The 24,422-nt window shown below is 46.2% G+C and overlaps 1 protein-coding gene across 3 annotated transcripts in view; it reads right to left on the bottom strand.

Annotated features, from left to right (window-relative positions):
- Nucleotides 1-4,759: 4,759 nt before the first annotated feature.
- Nucleotides 4,760-24,422, bottom strand: part of RIPOR3 (RIPOR family member 3) — a 452,740-nt gene continuing 433,077 nt past the window's right edge. For all 3 annotated transcript variants that reach the window (XM_078652038.1, XM_078652039.1, XM_078652040.1), the window contains 2 exons: nucleotides 22,991-23,081; nucleotides 4,760-5,210 (listed from right to left, as the gene is read on the bottom strand). In XM_078652038.1, the coding sequence (XP_078508164.1) occupies nucleotides 5,110-5,210; nucleotides 22,991-23,081 (192 nt within the window). In that variant the 3' untranslated portion in view covers nucleotides 4,760-5,109. The remainder of the gene's footprint in view (nucleotides 5,211-22,990; nucleotides 23,082-24,422) is intronic.

Consider the following 24,422-nt stretch of genomic DNA (forward strand, 5'->3'; position numbering starts at 1 on the left):
ACAATACCACAAGAGGTAATGCTGAATCTGCCCACTAAAATTCAAATCTGTGGACCTGCAGGTTGCACACACATTTCATCATTAATCTACTGATTTATGTTGTGGCCAAAATGGCTGGATTGGAAACCAAAAGTCAATGGCGACAAAAATTGCAGGAGGCTGGGGACCACAAAGGTAAATTCTGTCATAAACAAAAATGCATCTGAATGTACCTTAATTTACACCTCCCATGAATTCAAAAAGTAATTCCTCATAGGAATAAACCCATTTATGCCTACAATTGCTGGGGAGTAGGAAAAGGTTTCTCCAAAGGAAAAAATATTTTTTCAGATGAGAACGAGCAGGCGCATTTGCTCAGGGAACCATTTTCTCCCTATGTGGAGTGCTCCACTATGGAGAAATCTGACAGCAGGAACAGATTCCTGTAGGGAATGCTGTATGGCCCTCCCAGAAGTGCACCTCGAAACCTGCATCTGGGACAACATTCCAGGCATGCATGCGGGAATGTTTGCGAATACTAGAAAGTCAGACAATTATGTCCAGTTGAAGACAAGATCTCTGTCTATAATTTACCCACTTTCTTTGTGAATCTACCACTGCAGTATAATGCAGCCATGAGGGCATGAGTCGGTCACGGCAGCCCATTCTGCTCTGGCCTGCGAGCTGGGAAAACATTCAGGGTGGCAGAATCAGCAGTTCCGTCCTACAGCAAATGACTTGGCCTCCCTGCGGGGGGTACGCCTCTATTCACAATGCTCCTATAGTGGCCCTCTGATTTTTCTGTGAGGCAATCAGGCTTACAAATGTCACCGGTATTTTTTCAATTCGGAGCCCTCCGCCAGTGCTGCTGAATGCCAGGGATGATAAATACCAAGACTGCTAATCTTGATTCCACCTCATGTCTTTTTCACCCACTTCCCCACACTTAAAGTCTCTTATCTCATATCTTTGGGGTTCTTTTTCACCCTGATAGTGGGATAGTGTGGACTGTTGAGGTGAGCAGACCACCATGTCTGTGATTGCTTTTTAAATAAAAAAAATCATGTTTTTTCAATGCACCCTGTTTTCCTTAAAGAAAAATGTAATGCGCTAAAAATGAAAAATGTAGCTTTAATTTTTTAAGAGTGGAAGGTCGTCCATGGGAGCACTGCCTACTTAAAAAAAATTGTTTGACAGTTTTCCCCTTCCATCCTTCTCTCCTTCCTTTCTTTCTCTCTCTTACTGTGGGTCAAAGTCTGATGAAAAATAAATCCAGATCCCTAAAAATGAGTGCCGATGCCCATCGCCTGCTGCCACTAGCACAATCGAAGCACTTGTGACATCTAATTGTCCATGCGCAATCAGTGGTTTAAAAAACGACTTGATGCACATAACAATTGTGCTGAGTTGTGGATGTGCTTTTGCACCCAATATACACCTATCCACAAAGACTGGGATATAACTTGCATAGGTTGGTTGCACATGTTGCATGCATTATTACCTCAGTACACTGATTTATACGAACAGTTAATACCAGGAAGGATATGATTGTAAGTTTCCATACAATACAGGACTAAGGGCCAGATGTACATACCTTTAGGATAGCGATTTCCAAATGGCTTTTTTTCTGAATCGTTACTTGGTAATCGTTATTCTAAATGTATGAAAGTTGTATTTCTTATTTACAGATTCCTAGTGGGTCGCAAATTGACCTACCTCATTAATGTTAATGAGGTAGGTCGCAATTTGCGACCCATTAGGAATGACAGCCATCACAGGGATAGTGTGGACTGTTGAGGTGAGCAGACCACCATGTCTGTGATTGCTTTTTAAATTAAAAAAATCATATTTTTTTAATGCACCCTGTTTTCTTTAAAGAAAAATGTAATGCGTTTAAAACGAAAAATGAAAAATGTAGCTTTAATTTTTTAAGAGTGGGAGGTCCTCCATGGGAGCACTGCCTACTTAAAAAAAATGTTTTGAACAATCTCAAGGAGCAAAGGGTAGGACCCCTTCCCTTTGAGAATGTTCAAAACATATTTTTTGCGAATGGGTTACCACTACTGTTTAATTGGTGGTAAAGTATTAATGTTTTGCGACCGGAATATACTAATACATACTACTGGCAGTAGGTATTTGGAAGGAACGCTCTAAACACGCCCTTTACAAATAATGGATAGCTAATACAAATTGTGGTTTGGGAATCTGATTTTGCTCATTTAAATATGCTTTTTTGTGGTCGCAAATGGACCAATTCTGCGACTCTGGCCTTTTGCACCCTTAAATAAACTTTTAACATATGTCCCTAAGTGTTATTAGCTTTATTAAAATCAATCACTAGACTTTTTTTCGCTGCTTCCTGTTGCCCCATATATATTGGTGCGCAAAGCCGTGCCTAATTTCAGATTTATTTATTTCACTAGATTTCGTCTTTGAAATTCTAAAGCTGGTACATTTAGTATAATGTCGCTCTACAATATCACCTGTTTCCATGATACAGAAACAAATATGTCAGGATCTTGCTTTTGTACTCACAAGTCAAGGTGAATTGAAAGTGTGTTCACTGTTAACAAAGGTATGGTTTACACAACACGTGCCACACAGACAGTGCCACATCAACTGTTCACCAAGTGCATTCTTCTCTGTATGGGTAGCGCCCATGAGCCAAAATAGCCCTCTGTCTTTAGCACTGAAAATCATTGCACTATTCCTAGTCATTGGTTCTCTGCTCAGTGCAAGCAGGATGTGGGAACCTCAAAGAATAGAAGCTTCAGGAAGCATGCACCCAGGGTCTTTCACTCATAGGTTATCAATGAATGTGATACTGACTGACGTAGGCAGGTAACTAAGGCATGAAAGTAATAGATAATAAGCAGTGGCATAGATAGACCTACTGCCACCCGGGGTGAACTTTAAGTTTGCCACCTGGTGCAGGTAATGGCAGGTGTTCTATGGGGGCAGAAGGATGGTGGTATTCGATAGACACAACTTGCTCACCTTCGCCGTCCCCAAAAACAGTACCACCCGGGCGGACCGCCCCCTCATCCCCCCTAGCCACGCCACTGATAATAAGAAGGTACCTGAAATATTATACTAAACAACTTACAGTAGGCAATTTCCCAAAATCTTTCATAAAGCGAATTTTGTTTTCTGTTGTATGCTTTTCAACTTCTTGTCATATTAAGAGATATTATAACACTAGCATCCTTTACAAGTGAACTTGATGCAATGGCCTACAAATGTGTCTCAAATGACTGATATGTATAAGGAGCTGTAATAGAAATTGGAAAATATTTTCCTAATCAATACACTTTTATTTAACAACAGAAGATATGTTAGTAAAGCTTGCATGATGTGGACCTGCATGGTTCACCTCTTTGCTGTTGTGGAGCATACCAAGAACAGGTCTTGGATGAAATAAAGGCGGAAAGAGGCAGGAAGTCAAAGGGGATGTCTGGGTACAGATGACCTGTGCTGTTTGCAATTCTGTATGCAAGAAGAGGCCTCCGCAGAAGTATTTTTTCATAAATGCACATTTTGATAGACAAAGTGTTGCGAGTGTCCAATTTAGTAACAATAATTATGCAGTCAAACCAACCAACACCCCTGGGGCAGTATTATGAACATGGTTCACTTTCCTTGTTTGCGCCGCGGCCAACCTTTCAAAAGGTGCATCATACACAAATGAGGAAAGTGCATCGTATTAGAATGAATGATATGTTCTCAGGGCAGCCGTGAACTTGCGCTGGGCCCTGAACATAGAGCATTCAAATGAAATTCTGAGCAGCTGTTTAAAAGCTACTCAGTGATTCACTGTGCATGTGGCAACCCGCCTGCACTTTTAAGGGGGATTAGAGATCCCCTTTCAAGTGGGTGCAGTGAATGGCTGCACCTGCCTGCAGTGGGATGCCCCTCATGGGACCCCCTTTCTCCGCCCCCAGAGGTTTGCCTTTAGGAGACAACACTGAAAGTGCACCACCTTTGTGTAGCGCACTTTCAGTGCCCCTCTTAAAGGCATGCTTGCCTCTGCACCTAATCCGGCATTGGCGCAGAGGCAAAGTGATTCCCTTGTTTGCATGGGGCTAGGCCCCCAAGCAACCGAAGGAACGCCGTCTCATGATAGCGCTGGAGCTACATTTGTGCCGGCGCTATCTGGATTACAGAAGGGGATGCACAAGCGCCTGTGGCCCTTCTTTAATAGCATTGTGCCCGGGGGCGCTCAGAGTGGCACACACACCCTTTGCTCTCCCGAGGCACATTGTATTATATAGGCCCTGGTGTGCGGATCAAGGAGCCAATATTTTAGTCTATAGATCTTTGCTGAGGAGGTTTATGCATTTACGCACAGCAGGGTCTTTCTGGTCACTTACACTTGAAAGCTCTGCTTTTGTCTGTGGAGGAAGAGCTTCCCATCTTCTAAATCACCTGACTAGCTAAGTGGATCTGTTCTGGTTCTTCTGAAATCTCTTTTTTCTCTGTTTCCCAGACAAGACCAGAAAGTATACATCACATCACTTGACACCACTCAGTAAAATGTTGTTTCTATTGGCCAGATGCATCAAAGGGTTTTGCCCATTCTGTGTCTATGGGAAAATGTGTTCATGCATATGGCCCTATTATCTTCCATTATCGATCTTTTGAAACCCCGAGATACATCATCAGACTAGTCATGAATTCCACAAACAGTACATGCAAATTAACTGTAAAAATGTGTTTCCTTGTGCATTACAATAGGCAGCATACAACTGAATCCATCATTTTAGTTTCAAGGTAGGTAACGAGTCTGCGGTCATATTTGGTCAATCTCTTGCAATCGTCCAAGTAAACCTTAATCTGGGTGCTTTTCTCTATTACATATTACTATGTTAAGTAAATGTTGATGTTCTTTGTATTTTCTGGATGAGTTTCAGGTGTCTTCTTTGGACAGGTGATAACCTCGGTCAATGCTCAATGCTTTTGACATCTACCCTCCGTTATGCAAAAGACCAAGGTGTGTTCTTTTCTGATTTAGGCTGGAATGTATGTACATTTATAAAAACACAAATATATTCCATATACACATTACGTATACCATAATACAAGCACATGTGCGTCTAGATTATAACATTCTCTGTCCATAGTCGTGGCTATTTAAAAAATGGTTATTTCAATTTCATCGTCCTGATATAGAGTGCCTTGTAGCTCACTGCAGAGCTTGTCTTTTTTTTCAAAGTTCTGGCGTCGTTTGTTTCCTGCGAACAAATGATAATCGATTAAAACATATTTCCAGCACATGTCAACTAAATACGATATTTAAAACACTGAAATATATCAAATTAAACATCGTAATTCAAAGTATTTCTAAAACTTATGATGAGGCAGTCCTGCCGCATCTGTAAGGCTATTTTTGTGTTACTGTATAGTGACATCTGGAGCAGGCCATGCCTGTTCCATCGTATCTGTACGTATCAGATTGAAATGGATATACAGTTTTCATAGAAATTGTGGATAAATAGTTTCTTCCAATGCCTAACTTATAAAAAATAAAATAAGTGTTTGGGCCAAAAGCTTGTCTTTGGAGCCCATTACTTGTGCTGCTGATTAACAGGGTTGCTGAATACCAAGCCTGCCTCATCTTTATCCCACCTCATGTGTCTGTCTTCCATCATATTACCCTTCCTGGGCTGGATCACAAAACATTTTGAGCCTCATTTGCAATGATTTGGCATAGGACAGTGCTGCAAGTGTTTTTGCTGCACTGCCGTACACCAAATCAAAAGGTCAGGAATGCACCGTATTTACAAGATATGGAGCTGTCCTCTCAGCCTGCGCAGCACACCATATGGTGCCCAGCACCAATGCAGGTACCCTTGCAGCATGGTGCAAGGGTGTCTGCGTTGTTGGCAGGATTGTTTTTGTGCAGGAAGGGATGCCATCCTGCACAAAAACAATCCATGCAGGCGTTTTCCTCTTTCAATGTTTGCTGCAGAATGCAGCACACATAGAAAGAGGAAAACAACGAGGAGAAATAAGGAATATGCTACTTACCAGTATGCATCTGTTCTTGGCATAGAGGGCTGCAGAGTGGTACATTTATGAATAGATCGCCATCTGGTGTTGGGCTCGGATGATTGCACTTTGTTTTTCTTCTGGAGAAGTCTTTGTCGTCATAGGTGACTCCTCCTCTCGGAGTTAGTGCGCATGGGCATCGGCTCCATCCTTAGATTGTTTTGCCATAGTAGGGTTAGATGGAGTAGTGTAGTATAGTACATAAAGATATGCCCATGTAAATGTATCTAAATAAGATAATGTTGGGACAGACACAGGTTTCCGGGGAGGCAGGGAGGGCATGTACCACTCTGCAGCCCTCTATGCCAAGAACAGATGCATACTGGTAAGTAGCATATTCCGTTCGAGGCATATGGGCTGCAGATGGTAAATTTATGAATAGATTGTACAGCAGTTACCTCCCTAGCGGTGGTCACCAGTGTCTGTCGCAACTGTCTGAAATAGAGTTTTTAATACAGCTTGGCCCACTCTGGCTTGTTGTGCAGCCTGTACATCAACACAGTAGTGCTTTGTGAATGTATGTGGTGTAGACCAAGTTGCTGCTCTACATATGTCATCTAGGGGAATGTTCCCTAAGAATGCCATAGATGCTCTTGGTTTTCTTGTGGAATGAGCTCTAGGAGGAACAGTTAATGTTCTCTTTGCTTTAATGTAACATATTTGTATACATCTTACAATCCATCTTGCGATGCCTGCTTTAGAGATAGGATTGCCCTTATGTGTTGGGGAAAATGCTACAAATAGTTGTTTAGTTTTCCTGAAGTCTTGTGTTCTTTCTATGTAGTACAAAATGGCTCTTTTAACATCTAGTGTATGTAGAGCCCTTTCTGCCACCGTCTGTGGCTTTGGAAAGAAGACTGGTAATTCCACTGGCTGATTGATGTGGAATGCTGAAATTACTTTAGGCAAGAACTTTGGGTTTGTTCTAAGAACCACTTTATTCTGGTGTAACTGTAGGAATGGTTCTTGTATTGTTAATGCCTGTAATTCGCTTACTCTTCTGAGTGAGGTAATAGCTATAAGGAATGCCACCTTCCATGTAAGGAATTGTATTTCGCACCTATGCATAGGTTCGAAGGGTGGCCCCATTAGTCTGGTGAGTACTACGTTGAGGTTCCAGACTGGGGAAGGTGGTAATCTTGGTGGAATGACTCTTTTAAGACCTTCCATGAATGATTTTATCGCTGGTACTCTGAACAGTGATATGCGCTGCCTGTTTTGTAGGTATGCTGCTATAGCTGCTAGATGTACTCTGATAGATGTGTACGCTAGATTACATTGCTGTAAGTGTAATAAGTAGCAAATAATCTCCCTTGTTGATACGTCTAGAGGGTTGATATTGTTATTAGTACAGTGTATAGCAAACCTCTTCCACTTAGCTGCATAGCATGCTCTGGTGGTTGGACGTCTCGCTTGTTTAATTATTTCCATGCAATTTGGGGGGAGATCTAAGTACCCAAATTCTAGGATTTCAGGAGCCAGATCGCTAAGTTCAATTGAGTTGGATCTGGGTGCATTATTTCTCCATGGTTCTGTGTAAGGTGCATGGGTAGAATTCGTAGCTTTTGATGTGGCACTTGTGAGAGTTGCAAGAGCGTGGTGAACCACGGCTGTCTTGCCCACGTGGGTGCTACTAGTATCATGGTCATTGAATGTTGTTGCAGTTTCCTGACCACTAATGGGATTAGTGGGAGAGGGGGAAAAGCGTATGCAAATTTGTTGGACCAATTTATCCATAACGCATTGCCCTGCGACAGGTGATGTGGGTACCTGGACGCGAAGCTTTGGCATTTTGCGTTCTGATGAGTGGCAAATAGGTCTATCTCTGGTTGTCCCCATCTTTGGAAGAATGGCTGCAGTATTTGTTGGTGCAGTTCCCATTCGTGTATTTGTTCCGACTGTCTGCTTAAGATGTCTGCTATCTGGTTTTGAACTCCTGGTAGGTGTTCGGCTAACAGATAGATGTTTTGAGGAATGGCCCATCTCCAAATTTCCTGTGCTAGTCTGGATAATTGGAGAGAGTGCGTCCCCCCCTGTTTTTGAATATAATACATTGCTGTCATGTTGTCTGTTCTGATCAGGACTGCTTTGTGGATAACATGTATCTGAAAGGCTTTCAATGCTAGAAACACTGCCAGTAGTTCTAGGTAGTTGATGTGTAGTGTTCTTTCCTGCACACTCCACCTTCCTTGTACTGTGTACTTGTCCATATGTGCTCCCCATCCGGTGAGCGATGCGTCTGCTGTTATTGTCACCTGTGGAATTGGCTCTAGGAACGACCGCCCCTTGGTAATGTTTGTTCTGTTCCACCACTTCAGAGAGCGGTGTGTGCGGTCGTCTACCAACACCAGATCCGTAATCTGCCCTTGAGCCTGATTCCACTGTGTCGCTAAGCATTCTTGTAGCGGACGCATTTGTAGTTTTGCATATGGTATTAGCAGTATGCAGGATGACATCATGCCTAATAGCTGCATGAACACTCTTGCTGTTAGTGAGTGTTGTGGCTGAAATCTCTGAATGATTGTAAGCATTGCTTGGACCCTGACTGGGTTGGGGTACACTTTGGCTTTTTCTGTATCTATAGTAGCCCCCAGATATTGTTGAACCTTGTTTGGTTGTAGGTGTGACTTTGTGTAGTTCACCGTGAACCCTAGCTGGTGTAGTAGCTGAATTGTCTTTTGTGTGTGTTGCAGACACTCCTCTTGCGACCTGGCTTTTATTAGCCAGTCGTCCAAGTATGGGAAGACATGAATTTGTTGTCTTCTTAGGTGAGCTGCTACCACTGCCAGGCATTTTGTGAACACCCTTGGTGCCGTCGTGACACCAAATGGAAGGACTTTGAACTGATAATGTTGTCCTTCTACCACAAACCTGAGGTATTTCCTGTGGGCTTTGTGAATAGGGATATGAAAGTAAGCGTCTTTTAGATCCAGTGTAGAAAGAAAGTCCCCTTTCTTCAGTAAAGGAAGTACTTGTTGGAGCGTGACCATGTGGAAATGTTCCGAATTTATGTATGCGTTGAGAGGTCTTAGGTCCAGTATTGGCCTAGAGACCCGTCCTTTTTGGGGATTAGGAAGTATAGGGAGTATACTCCTGTTCCCTGTTGGTGCTGTGGAACCTTCTCTATGGCATGCTTTTCTAGCAGTGATATTACTTCCTGTTTTAATAGTGTCAGGTGATCTTGTTTCATTGGACGCTGTTTGGGGGGGATGTTTGGTGGGGTAGCTGTGAGTTCTAGGCAATAACCATGTTGGATAATTTGTCTTACCCACTTGTCTGATGTGATGTTTTCCCAGACAGGTAGGAACTGTGATAGGCGTCCCCCTACCGGTGTTATATGGTCTGGGGGAAGCTCTATGAAGTCACTGTTTTGGGGTTGGAGAGTTGCGGTTGTTGTTGTTTCCGCGACCTCTACCCTTGTTGTTGTTACCCCTGTATCCACCTCTAGAATTACCTCTGGGTGATGTAGGTGTAAAAGAGGTTTGCTGTTGGTTTGTACCTGTACTTTTGGATCCTCCTCTATAGGTGGATCTACGAAAGGAACCTCTTTGTGTCGGCTGTTGCAATGCTCCCATTGATTTAGCCGTTTCTGTATCCTTTTTCATTTTTTCTAGGGCCTCATCTGTCCCTGTGCCAAAAAGTGTTTTCCCATCAAAAGGTTGGTTCAGTAACGATGTTTGTACCTCTTGTTTGAACCCTGACACTCTGAGCCATGCATGTCTCCTTAACATGATGCTTGTATTTGTCGACCTTGCCGCAGTTTCTGCCGCGTCTAGGGCGCACTTTATTGAAGTGTTAGTAATTAACTTCCCTTCTTGTATAAGTTGATCTGCTTTCTTTTGATGTTCTTTAGGGAGATGTTTGATGAGTGTTTCTAACTCATCATAATGCGCTCTGTCATACCTTGCAAGTAGTGCTTGCGTATTAGCTATGCGCCAACTGTTTGCCGCTTGAGATGCTACTCTCTTGCCAGAGGCATCTATTAGTTTAGACTCTTTGTCAGGAGGTGGAGCTTCTCCTGTAGATAAAGAGTTTGCTCTCTTGCGAGCGTTTGTGACCACTAGTGAGTCTAGAGGAATTTGTCCCTTAATGTATATTGGGTCTTTTGGAGCTGCCCTATATTTTTTATCAATTCTTGGGTTCAATACCCTAGCCCTCACTGGGTCTTTGAATATCTCTGATGTATGACTGAGAAGGCCCTTTAGCATTGGTAGTGTTCCTGATGTTCTTTGTGCAGTAGGTAGTGTTTCTAATAAGAAGTCCTGTACTAGAGGTTCTGTATGTAGGTCTACCTTATGAAATGTTGCTGCTCTAGTAATGAGTTGTGCAAACCCAGTATTGTCATCAGGAGGTGAAGGTTTTGAGGGATATGACTCAAGGTCGGTATCATTACCTGATCCCACATTATACTCCTCCCATGGGTCTGCCTCCTCTGGGATTGTGTCCTCATCATCCCCAGGGTGTCCCCCCTCCCCTGTGTCACTCTCTCCATCTGTTGTAGGTGTAGATGGACGTGTGGGAGGAATATCTGGCCTATTGTGAGGAAGAGGTGAAGATGGTGTGTGAGGTTTGGGAGAAGGGGGAGGAGTTGTATTCGTCCCCATTGTTCTCTTCTTTGGATGAGCCTTGTCGTCCAAATGTTCATGTTTCCTCTTTTTAGGTAGTTCTGTGGCTACCTTGCCAGTCTTTGGGTCAATAAACAAAGTCTTTTGTTTAGGATCCGTTCCGTGTTCCTGTGTCGGTACCGCAGTTTTCGGTTCCGAAAGGTGTTTTTTCTTTGAACTGTCCATTTGTATTTTCGGTGCCGAAGTTTTGTTCGGATCCGACTTCTTCGGTATCGAAGATGTCCCCGGTGTCGGGGGTGTTTTCGGCGCCGAAGCGTGCTTCGGTGTCGACATGGACTGCTTCGACTTCGAGCTTTCCTTGACCTGGTGCTTCGGTGTCGATGTGGTCGGTTTATCGGAACCGGAACCACTATGATGTGGGACCGAGTGTTTCGGTTTCTGTTTCGTTGCCGGGCTCGAAGGCGGGGCGTTGGAAACTTTTTTCGGTTGTCTGACCGGGCTCGAGGGCGGGGTCGACACCGTGCGGGGTCTGTTTTTCGGTAAAGGGACGTCGTCACTCACGGTTTGTTGGACGTCGATTTCCTCGACGTCGGATTCGTCCGCTTCTGACCCCGCCTCGTCGGCCTCTTCTTCCTCCTCTTCTGGGTGCTGGTCCTCGAACAGCTCCGGGATTGCTTGTGACTGCATTCTCGATACCTCGTGTCTTCGGGCTCGACGGTTTCTAATCGTCGATTTTGACGAGAACGCTGCACAGGCCTCACAGTCCCTGGATTCGTGTTCAGGGGACAAGCAGAGGTTGCACACCTCGTGTAGGTCCTTGTGTGGGAACTTAGCACCACACGTTGGACATTTTTTGAATGGAGTCCTTTCCATGGACCCCGGGCTGGACTACGTCGAGTTTCTCGTAGTCGTCGTCCTTCGAACCGCGTCGGTATGGAGTGAAGTCGCGTTCGATAACGATACCGTCGATTTGGAAAGGAATACGCGCCGGTTATAACCTTCTTTGTTGAAGTCGGTCCGGAGCGCTTCGATCCTCATCCGAACCCGATGGCGGAAAAAAACAATCTAAGGATGGAGCCGATGCCCATGCGCACTAACACCGAGAGGAGGAGTCACCTATGACGACAAAGACTTCTCCAGAAGAAAAACAAAGTGCAATCATCCGAGCCCAACACTAGATGGCGATCTATTCATAAATGTACCATCTGCAGCCCATATGCCTCGAACACATATTTCTCCCCGTTGCGTCTGCCCTGGGGAGGCGTACAGTTTTGATGCATTCCCAGGGTTACAGATCCTTGCAAATCTGGGAATGCGTCAAAACCCATGGGTGCAGCATGGGAACACCCACTGCAACGCCCATGGTATGTCTTCCTGGTGCAGGGTAAGGCAACGCAGCGACTTGCACTGTGTTGCCTTACACCATGGCTTTGGCATGGCCTCATAGATATGGGTCTGCACTCTGCGCTGCTGGAACATTATAAAAAGTGATGCTTGGTGGCGCAAGAGGCTTGTAATAAGCCACTTTGACTGATGCTATTACATGTTCATGATGATGTATATGGCAGTGCATGGTGCTCACACCTTTTACTACAGTATTATGAAAGCAGATTTGTGGTGTTGATGATGTCTGACAATAGTATTTGTTATGTGGTATTTGTATATGGTTATATCTTTGTATTAAGTTTTTGTGTTCTTTCTTGCTATGTAATTAAAGATTTCAACACATGCTGCTCTATTTCCAGCCCAAAGCAGCATATTCCTTCACCCATCGGGCAGGACGCACATTAGATTTCATTCTCTCCAATTCCCCTAAAATTGTGTGTCACCCCCCTAAACAGGTCAATTAGACAGATCACTCGATTATAGAATTTGTGATGCCTAATTTGACTAAACCCTTTACCAGCCCCCTCCACTACCTCTGTGGCGGAGACAATGGCATAAAATGTCACAGGAGGTCTTTCAAGAGACATTTGTTGAACCCCGCATAACACCCTCTGACAATATCGAGATAGCTCTATCTAAATATAATCTTGCCATTGACTCAGTGGTAGAAACCATCGCCCCCCTGAAATTATGTAAATTGCGCTCTGCGCATCTCCAAGAAGTATGGTTTTCTTACCAACTTCGATCACGCAAAAAGGCGTGTAGGAAGTTGGAAAAGATCTGGAGATTATCTCATCTGGAGGATGATAAAAAATGCTATTACACTGCTTTGACCTCCTATCATAAGGATATCTGAGCAGCACGCAAAAATCATATTGCCTCCCAGCTTATGGAGGCAGGCAATGCCCCTAAGCTTTTGTACCAAATTCTCCAAACCTTCATTAAACCTACAGCCTGTGAGAGCCCTGAGGTATCGTCACAACAATTATGCGACAACATTTCCCTCTATTTCACTAATAAGATAGACAGGATTTATGACAAAATCTCTGATTCTAGTCTATCTATGGGCCAACCTTTTGTACCTTCTCCGGAAAAGAAGGTCACCAACCTCATTAGGCTGACCGGTTCCCGGCTACCTCTGTGGAGGAGGTTGAGGACCTTATTGGTCAAATTAAGAGTGGCTGTCCATCGGATCTCATTCCTGCCAGAGTTATGCCAGTGGTGGGCAGGGTGCTTGGTCCTGTGATCCAGTCCTTGGCCAACCTCTCGCTATCTGAGGGCCGAGTTCCACAGGACTGGAAGAATGCACTAGTGAGAACCATTCGGAAGAATACCACCATTCCCTGGACCGACCTGTCCAACCTCAGGCCAATATCTCTCCTTCCTTACCTGAGTAAACTAACGGAGAAGCACGTCAATTCACATCTATCGAGCTTTATTGAACGCACAGGGAGTCTGGACTATTCTCAGTCCGGCTTCCGGCCAAATCATAGCACCGAATCCGCACTTCTGTCTGTTACGGACGACCTCCGCATGTCCTTGGATAAAGGACATTCGGTGGTTTTGGTGCTATTGGATTTATCGGCGGCGTTCGTTACCATTTCCCATGACATCCTACTCAGACGTTTGGCAGAGGTTGGGCTCGAGGGTTCGGCACTGGCCTGGTTGAGGAGCTTCCTATCCGGCCACACACAGTGTGTTAACATGGGTGCGTTTCGATCTGCCCCAGTAAAGATCACTAAGGGGGTGCCCCAGGGCTCATGTTTGAGCCCTACAATCTTTAACATGTATGTGGCCCCCCTAGCCAGGATTATGAGAGCTTTTAATTTCATCCCAGTGTCATATGCTAATTACACTCAGCTCCTCTTCCCATTCAAAACACTCACCCCCACGGTCAAATTGACCTTCTCCAATGGCATGAAGGCGGTCTCAGAGTGGATGACCTCGAATTTCCTACAGTGCAATGTGGGAAAGACGGAGGTTATACTCTTTGGGGAAGCCAAAATGCTGTGGACTCCGGATTGGTGGCCTCCTGATCTAGGTTCCGCCCCCTGCCCTAAACAGGTAGTGAAGAACCTGGGGGTGCGACTGGATCAAGATCTATCCCTGAAGGACCATGCAAACTATACCGTAGGGTCCTGTTTTCACGTTATCGGATTACTCCATAAAGTGTTCCCCCTACTTTCAGACAGCACTAGAAAAACCTTGGTCCAGGCTCTGGTGCTCAGCCGCCTGGACTACTGCAATGGGCCGCTGGTATCAGCCAATGAGGGCGTACTTAGCAGGCTCCAAGTGGTACAAAATACTGCTGCAAGATTGGTTCTAAATGCCCCTCCCAGTTCCCCTCACGTCCCTTGCTGGAAAAATTACACTGGCTTCCAATCGGCCAAAGGGTTAAATTTAAAGCCTGTTGCGTGGTCCATAAGGGCTTGCATGGACTGGGTCCCTTGTATCTGGCCGAACAATTTGTCCCCTATAACCCAGCGCGCACCCTTCGCTCCAGCAACCAGTTGCTTTTACAAGTCCCTTTGGTAAAAAAGGTAAGACAGGGGGGCAAAGCCCTGTCTTCCGTTGGCCCAGGACTATGGAACAACCTCCCTATGTCTCTTAGGCAGTGTACAGACCATTTAACGTTTAGGAAAAGGCTGAAAACTTTTCTATTTCAGTATTAGTAATTCACTTAGGTTCTAGCTCATTATCTCCATATGTCGAGGGCGCTGGGCGCAGAGATTCTCCTTCGGGAGTTGATTCGAGCGCGGTACAAACCCACAGATAAATAAATAAATAAAGGTTCCACTGACAACTCAACTTTTTAAGACACAAGTCAGCCTCAAATTTCCAATTCCAGCTCTCAATTCATATGACAAAACACCATGTCTCTTTTTCTCACTCTTCCATATTTTTTTCGGCCCTTTTTCACTGTTCATCCGCATTCCTTCTCCCTTTTCTTCTTTTCTCTCTTCCTGAGAGTCCAAGTTTTATGGGGACAAAGAAGTCCCGGTGACCGAAAATGAGTGTCGGTGCCCACCACCTGCAATCACTGGCACAAATTAAGCCCTAACATCTTCTCTACCTACATGACATTTCTAGCTAAGTTAGGAGGGGTGATAATGACAGGAAACTGTAACCTACAGTCTCCACTCTTTAAAGGCCATGCACGCAAACAGAAAACCAAGCTTCCTGAAATAGGTTGTTGGCCATGCCCACTCGTCTTTCCTTGCATGATGCAATTAAAGACCTTTACTTATTTCTAGGCTTTGCAATCCATGTCCATAGGTAAGATCCTGTATATTTTAAAAATCATATTTTTGAAAACTATTACGGTCTTTCTGGATATATGCATAAAGCATAGGAAATCCTGGCTTCAACCTGGTACAATTACAGGCATTGAAAAGTCTGTATGGAGGCACATTTCTTTCATTGCATCATATAAGCGCTGGGATGCTCGAGAGTAGCCATGCGCTATACAAGAGGGTATTCATTCATAAGGGTCTGAGAGTAAAGGTGAATGTCAGGCACTGCCTGCACCCAATTTAATTTCCCTTTTGTTAAACAAAATCAGAAAAAGGGTACACATTATTTTTATCGAGTCATCCAGCCTAATGTGGATTGAATAACTTCTGGAAGTGAGGAGAAATTATTTTAATGTCGCCATAAAAAGCTGTAAATGTGGACTCTCTCATAAAGATGGCACTAAACTGCATGACTTTACCTCACTAAATAGGGGAGCACGCCTGCACTTTTTTAAGCTTGGTGACGAAAGGTAGAGCATCTATGCACACAACTACCAAAGTCATGTACGGGACCCTTTACGTGGAGAAATCTAGACTACTGTTTGGTAAGAGAGTTCTGTAGTAGGGGATCTCTGTGTATAGTCATAATCTAGTGAATAGTCCCGCCCATATGCGTGGACCCCGGAGCAATCAAAAATAATCTCTTACAGTGTCAAAAAATGCAGAAATGCATAGACACTTAAGAGAGAATTTAAAGACAGATAATGCAGCCAAAAAAGGCTACACTGTCCAGTACTTCAACTAGAAATTCCACCACAAAATCCACAAAACAGCAAAGCCTGTACAGATTTCCCTTGCTTAACAGCAAAATCCCTCAGGAATGATAGAGAGAAGAACCTGGACAGACAAGCCCCATAGGCTGCCATTATGTGGCTTAAATAGGATACTGTGCCTTTAAGGAACCTTCCAGAACCTTCTCCCAGTATCCCAGAATGCATAGCAGGTCCAACTTAGTTTCAGTTCTTTTTTCCGGCTCCTGCAAGCAGGACCCTGGAGCATTGAGCTCTCCCTTTTCAAGGGTTTTGTTGGTGTTTTTACACTAAATTCGATTGTTGGTGCTTTCAAAGTACTTTAGTGACTTTCTTCTTGGGTTCCTGCACTCTTTTATTGTCCATAATGCCAGCATTATTTGACAAATGCCCGGAGTGCTCCAGGAAGAAGGCCAAGTCAGACCCCCATGAGGTCTGTATCCTCTGCCTTCCCTCTTCCCACATCCCTGAGGAGTGTGTGATCTGTAGAGGCTTCTCTGGAAGGACCCTGAAGGACAGGCGTAAAATCAGACTTCAGGGACTTGAAGAAAGAAGATTGAAGGCCCGAGGTGGGTCAGGAGGGGCTCCTTCTGCCCATGCTGAGGCCTCTGGGGGGCTCCCCAGGGGCAGGAAGTCCAGCCCGCGCCCAAGATCTCCGTCTGGGTCAGTTGCGCTGACCACGACGTCGAGGGGAAGGTCCACGGCCAGTTCCCGGTCTCCCCAGGGCTCTGGGTTGAGAAAACGTCGCCCGTCGACGTCGAGGGATGTGTTCCGGCCGCCGTCGATCTCCTCGTCGTCGGCGTCGAGTGGTCGACATCGGAGGACCCGGCGTCGGCGCTCGCCGTCGAGGCGACACCGCCGTTCGCCGTTGAGGGGATCCTCGTCGTCGAGGCCGCCGTCGAGACGGAAGAAGTCTCCGGCGCGGAAGACGTCGACGTCGAGACATTCAAAGAGATCGACGTCGAAACGTTCCAAGAGGTCGACGTCGAGACGATCCAGGTCAACGTCGAGACGTCCGAAGAGGTCGAGGTCGCCGTCGAGGCACCATCGCCCGTCGTCGAGATTCCGTGGCTCGTCCATCTGGTCGGGGTCGACGTCGAGACGTCGACACCGTTCGACGTCGAGGAGTGAGAGGCGGTCGACGCCGAAGGGCCGTTCGACGTCTAGGGACCCAGGCTCGCCGTCTGGGCACCGATCTTCGGCGTCAGGAGGTCGAAAAGACAGGCCCAGGACTGTGGGGGGCTCCCCACATTCCGGACAGGATGATGGCTCGCCGGGAACGGCGTATTCCGAGGTATATACCCCGAAGAAGCCTTCAGCGCCTCCTTCACTGCCTCCTTTGCCAAGGGGTCCGCCTCCGAAGGCTCCGACCCCCCCTGCATTGCCTGCTCGACCGGCTCCGCAGGCCCCGCTTCCAGTGACTCCCCCGCCCCCGGTTCCACCGCGGGCGGTGTCGATGCCCAAGTTTCCGACGCCGCCGAAGAAGACTCCTAAGTCGAAGCCGAAGCCTCGGACTCCGGAACCGGGGAGGCCGGCGGACCGTCCCAGGCCCAAGAGATCGAGGTCTCGCTCGGGGAGACGGGACAAGTCCAGGAGTGGCCGCGGATCTTCATCGAGATCCAGGCATCGCCATAGGAGGCGTCGGTCCAGGTCACGCTCATCTGGGACCCGTTCTTACTCGCCCACGCTGTCTGATTCGCCGGAGACTAGGGTGTCCCCGATCGACGATATCGGCACATTCCAAGAGGTTCTCCTGCGGGAGCGGCGAAGTTGGGGATCAAAGTTGAAGCGCCTACGCCTTCGACTTCTGTCATCTTTGAGACGTTACACAAGAAACACCTGTCTCGCCCCCTACTGCCTCTGGTGCCGGGGCTCCTCGAGCCGGCTGAACAGCTTTTCCTGACGCCGGCGGTTGTGAAGTCTGCGCCTTCCAGGCTCCTCAAGAAATACAGAGCTCCGGACTCGGACCCAGCCTTCTTGAGAAAGGACCCGGCGCCGGATTTGGTCATTGTGACGGCGGCCCGGAAGCTTCATGCCACCTCCCCTGCGTCCACGGTGCCTCCGGACAAGGAGAGCCGCTGGATCGACTCTGCTGGGCGAAAAGCGTGTGGTACATCCTCCTCGTCAATGAAGGCTGCCAGTGACTCGGCTTTGTTGGGACGATACGACCGTGCACTGTGGGACTCAATGGAGCAGTTTGCGGACCTCGTTCCTCGAGACCGCAAAGAGGACTTCATGGAGATCGTCCAGGAGGGGATGCTGGTCTCTAACCAGGCCATTAGCGCCGCGGCGGATATTTCCTTGCTGTCTGCGCACGGATACTGCCACGGGATTAACCAGAGGCGCCATGCTTGGCTCCGGTTGACGTCTCTTAAGCCAGAAGCACAACAACGTGTGGCGAATCTCCCGTTTTCCGGAGATACCCTCTTCGGGAGACACGCGGATGACGAGATGGCCAGGATGAAGGCCGAGGCGGAGACCCTGACGGCGGTGGGCTTGGAGAAGCCCAAGGAGAAGAAACCCTACCGCCAGTTCCAACGGCGGTTCGGGTCGCAGGGTCGTGGAAGAGGGCCGTCTGCCGGACAACATCAGCAGCAGCAACAGCAGCAGCAGTACAGACGGCCCTTCCAGAAACGCCAGGGGGGTAGAGGTAGACAGCAGTCCTCTACCGCTTCCAAGGGCCCGGCCGGGCCTCGACCCTGAGCTGTTACTTCCCCCTCGTCCGTTACCCGCTCCGGTGGGGGGAAGCGTTCAATTTTGTCTGGCAGAGTGGAGAAAAATTACTCAGGACAAGTGGGTGCTGAATATTGTTTGCAATGGATACAGTCTGCGTTTCACCAGCCCTCCTCCATCGATTCCTCCCGTCAGCTCGCAGTATCAACTGCGCGAGCTTCAGGCGGAGGCAGACATTCTGCTAAGGAAAAGGGCGATAGAAGACGTACCTCTGTCTCAAAGAGGAAGAGGTCTTTACTCTCGGTTCTTTCTTGTCCGCAAGAAGGACAAAAACGAGTTCAGGCCCATTCTGGATTTGCGACAGGCAAACAAGTGGATTCGCAGAGAAAAGTTTCGCATGCTGTCGTTGCATCAAATCTACCCTCAGCTGCAACGAGGAGATTGGATGTGTGCCATAGATCTACAGGACGCATACTTCCACGTGCCCATTGCATGCAAACACAGGAAGTTTCTGCGTTTTCAAGTCGGCACCAATCACTATCAGTACACGGTGCTGCCCTTCGGACTGAAGTCTGCACCCAGGACATTCTCGAAATGCATGGCAGTGGTAGCGGCACACCTGCGGAAGAACAAGGTGTTTGTCTACCCGTACCTGGACGATTGGTTGATCAAGGCCTCCTCCTTCTCGGAAGCTCAAGCACACTTCCAGAAGGCGTGCGTTCTCTTGAACAAGCTGGGGTTGCACATCAACATGTCCAAGTCGGTCCCGATTCCGGTCCAGTGCATCCAGTACTTGGGAGCCTCCATCAATACACTGTCGGCAAGCGTGTCTCCTTCGGAAGAGCGACGTTTATCACTCCTTCGGAAGGCTCAGGCTCTCATGTCTACTCCGTCCACGACGGTGAGGACGGTGTCTTCTCTGCTGGGATCGATGGCCTCGTGTATCTTCCTGACGCCACATGCGCGGCTGCACATGAGACCGCTACTGGAGTGCTTGGAGGATCAATGGGACCAGAGGAGAGGATCTTGGGACGACAAGATACGACTGTCTCTGCATGCTCTTCAGTCTTTGAAGTGGTGGTGCTCGAAGGAGAATCTCCTCAGAGGGGTTCCCTTCCACAAGGACATTCCCACACAGACTATCGTGACGGATGCTTCTCTCCAGGGTTGGGGAGCGCACTCCGGAGACCTACAAATTCAAGGGACGTGGTCCCAGATGGAGGCCACGTACCACATCAATTTCCTGGAACTCAGGGCTGTGCACTTGGCACTGAAGGCTTTTCACCCGTCCTTTCAGACCAACTCTCTGCTTGTTCAGACGGACAACACGACAACGATGTATTACCTCAACAAGCAGGGGGGCTCGAGATCGCGCACTCTGTCGCAGGAGGCGCAGGCGATCTGGCACTGGCTTCTGGCTCGAGGACTGTCTATAACGGCCACCCATCTGCCAGGTGTGCAGAATGTTCAGGCAGACGAACTGAGCAGACTCATTCAAGAAAACCACGAATGGGTCTTAAACGACGAAGTACTAGGAGAAGTCTTCGCAAGGTGGGGAACTCCAGACGTGGATCTGTTCGCCACCGCCGAAAACAGCAAATGCCGAGGCTTCGCCTCCAGGTACTACCAGCAGGGGACGCTGGGGAACGCGTTATGGATCAACTGGTCGAACAGCTTTCTGTACGCTTTTCCACCAATTCCCCTGATTCCGGCGGTTCTCATCAAGCTGTCCCAGTCCAGGGCGCGGATGATCCTGGTTGCCCCTGAATGGCCCAGACAGTGGTGGTTCACGGACCTGCTTCACCGCTCTCTCCTTCCTCACATGAAGCTGCCGTGCAGGCCGGACCTTCTCACGAAGTTCGGGGGGCGGATGGTACACCCCAACCTCTCGTCTTTGAGTTTGGCGGCATGGCTCCTGAAATAGTGCAATATGGCCATCTGAATCTCCCAGAAGATTGTATGGACATACTGAAGGAGGCTAAGCGACCTTCCACTAGGACTTCTTATGCTTACAAGTGGAAGAGGTTTTGCATCTGGTGCAAGTCTAAGAACTATGACCCTACGACATGCAAGGAAGATGTCATCCTTCCGTATCTGCTGCATCTGGCGCAGTCGGGCCTTAATGTCCATTCCATTAAGGTTCATCTGGCTGCTTTGACTGCCTACAGGAAAGGCCCTTCACAGACTTCCTTCTTCCAGATCCCTGTGATCAAAGATTTTTTGGAAGGCTTGAAGAAAGTGTTCCCTCCTGTCAGGCTTCCTTCGCCTTCGTGGGACTTGAATGTGGTGCTGTCCAGATTGATGAAGGAGCCTTTTGAACCCATTCATAAGGCTTCGTTGCAGCACCTGTCCTGGAAGGCGGCGTTCCTCGTGGCCATTACATCGGCCCGCAGGGTGAGTGAGATTCAGGCATTGTGTTGCCAAGAACCTTATACTGTGTTTCATGCTGCTAAGGTTGTTATGCGTACTCACCCTAAATTTCTTCCCAAGGTTGTTTCTGATTTTCATATCAATCAGACTATCACTTTGCCTACGTTCTTTCAGAATCCGTCATCTCCAGCGGAAAGGTCTTTACATTCCCTGGATGTGAGGAGGGTGCTGAAGTTTTATCTTGATAAGACTAAAGATATTCGTAGGTCAGACCAATTGTTCATTAATTATGGCTCAGTCAGGACAGGTCTTGCTACCTCTAAGCAGTCCATCTCGAGGTGGATTGTGTCCTGCATACAATTGTGTTACTGCAAAGCTAATAAGACCTTAGGGGGTAAGCCTAAGGCTCATTCCACCAGAGGCACAGCTGCTACGACAGCTATGCTTCGTAATGTTCCCTTTGCAGAGATTTGCAAGGCGGCCACTTGGAAGTCGGTCCATACCTTTGCTAAGCATTACTGCCTGGACACTGATGCCAGGGCAGACGCTCAGGTTGGGCAGGCTTCGCTGCGGAATTTGTTCGCACAATAGTGGCGTGATTTTCATATTCTCCACCGCCGCTTGATGTGGGGATGGGCTTGCCATTCTATTCACTAGATTATGACTATACACAGAGATCCCCTACTACAGAAGGAGTAGTTTCTGTCCTGTAACTCCAGTTCTGTAGTAGGGGTATCTCTGTTATAGTCATAAGCGCCCTCCCGCCTCCCCGGTGGAGATTTGTTCAGGTACATAATGCTACAGGTCTGGCGTTGTTTACGCCTTCAAAAAGAACTGAAACTAAGTTGGACCTGCTATGCATTCTGGGATACTGGGAGAAGGTTCTGGAAGGTTCCTTAAAGGCACAGTATCCTATTTAAGCCACATAATGGCAGCCTATGGGGCTTGTCTGTCCAGGTTCTTCTCTCTATCATTCCTGAGGGATTTTGCTGTTAAGCAAGGGAAATCTGTACAGGCTTTGCTGTTTTGTGGATTTTGTGGTGGAATTTCTAGTTGAAGTATTGGACAGTGTAGCCTTTTTTGGCTGCATTATCTGTCTTTAAATTCTCTCTTAAGTGTCTATGCATTTCTGCATTTTTTGACACTGTAAGAGATTATTTTTGATTGCTCCGGGGTCCACGCATATGGGCGGGACTATTCACTAGATTATGACTATAACAGAGATACCCCTACTACAGAACTGGAGTTACAGGACAGAAACTACTCCATCTGTAGCTTCCTACCTGGAGTAAAATTTCACATAAAAGGTCCTTGTAAGGATGCCCAGCTTGGTGAGTTAGCCAGATGTGCAGGGAAGCACATTTCAACTTCAAGCTGTAGTTGGCCAAGAGTAAAACCTTAGCCAAAGTAAGATTTGTGATTTTGGTGGAATCTTTAAAAATGTTAAACATTAATGTGTCTTGCATTTTTTAACTGACATCAAATTCCATAAATAATAATACTAGGTGCCTAAAGTCGTATATCGACTATACGTCTTCATTTACCTATTCCAAAGCATGTTAATACAGGGGGGTTTGTTTCTTTTAGAGTGTTAGCCTTAAAATTAGTCTTTAACAGTACATCGACCAATGACTATTATTTCAGTGGCAGATATCTACCAAGACACCAACTTTTAGATATTACCTCTGGAATAGTCTAGATAAGTACCAAAACATGGGTGATTACCATCTATTTACATCCCTCTCAATTAAAATCCCTAATATGGCAATATATCTAATATACAAAGATCCTATTCCTGAATGTTGAACTTTTTTTCTCGATAATGTTCCAAGATCAAATGAGCAAACTGGTCACAAGTCTCTTAATTTCCATGAGGTACCTTCCTACAACCTAGTTAAGATATTTGATTTCAAGTGAGGTTGTTTACCGAATGCCATGACAGTCCCTCTTGCAGTGTTCCGCACTTCCTCGACTTCGGACTGACAGAGGCAAGCAATTTGTTCAATGCTTTCTTTCACCTGTTTTGTAAATAAAAAAGACTTCTATTAGAGATAGCATTATCCTGAGCATGTAAAGAGGTAAGATGCTGTATTCAAACTTTATGTTGTATAAATATTTCAGGTTTAAAAATAGTCACTGGCCTGCCATGAGCAACAATATGCAAAGAGGGTGGAGAATTTTTCTTCTTGGTTGCTGTCAGCAAATTCGACCACTGTTGCTGCTTCGAACTCACCTAACTCAATTTCGAAATCATTTTTTAAAACTGATAGGTGCTACCTATTTCAGTCTTTTCTTTGTTTTCAAGTCCAGCTGCAAATTTAAATTAGCTCTATGCAAACACTATCATAACACATATTATGTTTATGTGTTAACCTGCTGGGATAATTTAGTTCCATTTTTAAAACTGTAGCTTTTGATGTAAATATTTCCACATGATTCAAAACCTAGGAGTGGGCATCATTGTTTGAAGAAGACAAAGCCTCTTGACAAGGTACAACAGTACCACAGATTGAAAGAAGTGAGTACTTACGTATCTAACCCATCTATGGTGTAAGTAAATCTTTTATTAACTGTGTGATTACTTAAAATCTATACAGTATAAAACACATGAACATCACCCCCCACCCAAAAAAACCTACCCCATTTAAAAAACCCGATATTCAGCTTTAAGATAGCGTAATGACAGTCTTTACTGCTTTGTGGCCGTTAAAAAAGAAAAGAGAAAAAAAAATGAAAGCCTCCAAGAGTCTCGAGTTGTGTGAAAGTTCAACAGGGTTATACACTCCATAACCCATCTATGGTTGTTAGCTAGGGAGATGCCTTCAGGGTTTGAAGAGTGTCGTTTGTGAAAAACCTGTGACTTTGCATCAAAAATTACCTTTAGAATCAAGGACAGTCGATCATGATCGCTCTCTGATCTTTCAATTATTATCATATCAATCAAACGATTCCCAATCCAATCAAGCGATTCCTAATCCATTCATGGAGAAAAATATATTCTACATCTACAGCTAACTGTAAAGCCATTGCATTTTATCGTTTTAGTGAATCGGGTGAAAGTTTGGGTATGACCCATTACTTCTCGTCCCCCCCCACCAAATTCCCCAAATTACTAATGAGCTCATATGTGGTATTGAAATCCACAGCTGCCGCCTAGCTAAACAATGGGTTATACTCAGTCAATAATGTATCTAGCAGATGTAAAGTATCAGATTATTTCTCTTTCATGTTGGCTCATTTATAGACATGAAATATAGTCACGGAGACCCTAGACGAACATTTCAAAGACAATAAATCCAAAGAACCTCTGTCAACCATGTTGATGTCACAGTCAAAAGAAACCTTGGTCATTACAACCC

This window comes from Lissotriton helveticus, chromosome 7, assembly GCF_964261635.1.
Source record: "Lissotriton helveticus chromosome 7, aLisHel1.1, whole genome shotgun sequence".
NCBI classification, from domain to species: domain Eukaryota; kingdom Metazoa; phylum Chordata; class Amphibia; order Caudata; family Salamandridae; genus Lissotriton; species Lissotriton helveticus.